The 2,238-nt window shown below is 55.3% G+C and overlaps 1 protein-coding gene across 1 annotated transcript; it reads right to left on the bottom strand.

Moving 5' to 3' along the window:
• On the bottom strand, positions 1 to 1,529 carry PPTG_24745 (hypothetical protein; the record flags this gene model as incomplete). Its single annotated transcript, XM_008918404.1, has 1 exon — positions 1 to 1,529. A coding segment is annotated over one exon (897 nt), but the record flags the coding sequence as incomplete, so codon positions are not given.
• Between the last annotated feature and the right edge of the window lie 709 nt (positions 1,530 to 2,238).

Raw genomic sequence — 2,238 nt, 5'->3', positions numbered from 1 at the left:
TGTCTATATTTGCATTTATGACATGTCTGTTTGGCCAACCATGTGTACCAATACATAGGTACAGTTTCCGTCAAACACGCTTTATCCATTCTGCCAAAGACCACCACAACGATGGCGTCTCCCGTGCAGGCTTTGCTGCTGGACATGGACGGCGTGCTGGCCGAGGTGTCCCAGTCCTACCGCCAGGCCATCATCGACACTGCGCGCCACTTCGGCGTGTCCGTCACGCACGAGGACATCGATCAGCACAAACTAGCAGGCAATGCCAACAATGACTGGCAGTTGACGCACCGTCTGGTCGTCGACGGGCTCAACGGCGCCAGCTCTGCCCCGACGCTAGAAGCCGTCACGGCTCAATTCGAGGCTCTGTATCAAGGCGTGGGCAACACACCAGGTCTGTGTGAGCTCGAGACGCTGCTTACGCCCAAGGGATTGCTGCGTGAACTGCACCGTCGTCTACCGAAGGGCATGGCGGTGGTCACGGGACGACCTCGCAAAGACTGCGCCAAGTTCTTAACCACCCACGGCATCGAGGACTTGTTCCCCGTGCAGATCTGCATGGAGGACTGTCCGCCTAAGCCGTCACCGGAGCCTATTCTTCTGGCCCTCAAGGCGCTGAGCGTCGAAGCCTGTCACGCCGCCATGGTGGGAGACACAGTAGACGACATCATCGCTGGCCGCAAGGCTGGGGCTGTTGCGTACGGAGTCTTGACCCCGCAGACGTACGCCAAGTCGATCCTAGAGCAGACGCCTGCGGCTATTGGCAAGGTATTGGAACAGGTCGGAGCTTCGGTTGTGCTGACTCCGGGACTTGGAGAGCTGCTGGACCTCGTCCCGGCGGTCCCGACGGCGAGTAAAGCCCCAACTGTTAATGGGAAGAGTGGCGTTCGTGAGGCTAATATCTCGCGAGTGACTAAGGAGACGTCTATCAGTGTCAAGCTGTCGCTGGACGGCACGGGCAAGTCCAAGGTGAGCTCTGGCATTGGCTTCTTGGACCACATGCTGACGGCTCTGGCCAAGCACAGTCGCTTTGACTTGGAGCTGGACTGCAAGGGCGATACGTGGATCGATGACCACCACACGACGGAGGACTGCGCGCTGACGCTCGGCGAGGCCTTCGACGTCGCGCTGGGCGACCGCGCCGGTATCGCTCGCTTCGGGTCGGCCTGTGTGCCACTGGACGAGGCTCTGTCCCGCGCTATTGTGGATATTTCGAGTCGTGCGCACAGCGAGATCAACCTGCAGCTGGTGCGTCCGAGCGTGGGCGAGCTGTCGTGCGAGATGATCACGCACTTCTTCGAGTCGTTTGCCAGCGCTGCGCGTCTGACCCTGCACGTGGATGTGCTCCGCGGCCGCAACGACCACCACCGCGCCGAAGCGTCCTTCAAGGCGCTAGCCGTCGCGCTGCGTACTGCCGTTAAGCACGATGCCACTGCGGGCGTACCGAGCACCAAGGGTGTCTTGGCATGAGCGAAGCATCGCTCAGGAGTCCTAACGCGGCATATGTTGTCTGTGTCAAAATAACCGGTGACTTTCCGGTTATTTTTAGTCTTAGGACAGATACAAATCGCAATTAGGGCCAAAATGTTCATGGGTACCGGTATTTTAGACATAATGTGTTTGTTTTTTGCAAGATCCAAAAGAAGACGTGCCGGAGTGGTTCCTGCAACCTTAACTTAAAGTTGTTTTAGTCGTTTTGGGACATGTATGGTTGCTGTATCCCCGTTTCAAAAATTTCACGCGAATCTATTTTCTCTAAATTACCATTTCGCTTAGTTACGAATTTCAGGCGATCATTCTAAGTACGCACTGCTGAGCGCCTCACATTTTCTGGGCTGGTTGACGAAGGGAGAATTCTGGCGAGCTGCGGGTCGATCATGGAGCCAAAAGGGGCTTCGGAAGCGCAGAAGCAGACCCCGGTACGATGCACAGAAGAAGCGGCACCTACGCGCAAGACAGGGAGTGCATCATCGCACGGTAAGAAGATATTGTGAGAAAGTTGTTGACGATAATATTTAAGTTTTGTATTCGCATATTACAGGGCGAGTCTTGAGAAAGCAGGCAGAGCTAAATTATATATTTGCCACTCTAGGCATGGAAAAGGATGACAACAGCGACGCTGACTTCCTTCCCGACGGCACGGGAGAGTCTGAAGACGATGAAAAGTCTTCCGTTGACTCGGATGAGCCGCCTACACAGCGTACGACGTGATATTTTGGTTTTCTATTTAAGTTTACT

The sequence above is a fragment of the Phytophthora parasitica genome (genome assembly GCF_000247585.1).
Source record: "Phytophthora parasitica INRA-310 unplaced genomic scaffold supercont2.200, whole genome shotgun sequence".
Classification (NCBI taxonomy): Eukaryota; Oomycota; class Peronosporomycetes; order Peronosporales; family Peronosporaceae; genus Phytophthora; species Phytophthora nicotianae.
The sequence above is the reverse complement of the archived record's forward strand: the minus strand, read 5'-3'. Positions and strand labels throughout refer to the sequence as shown.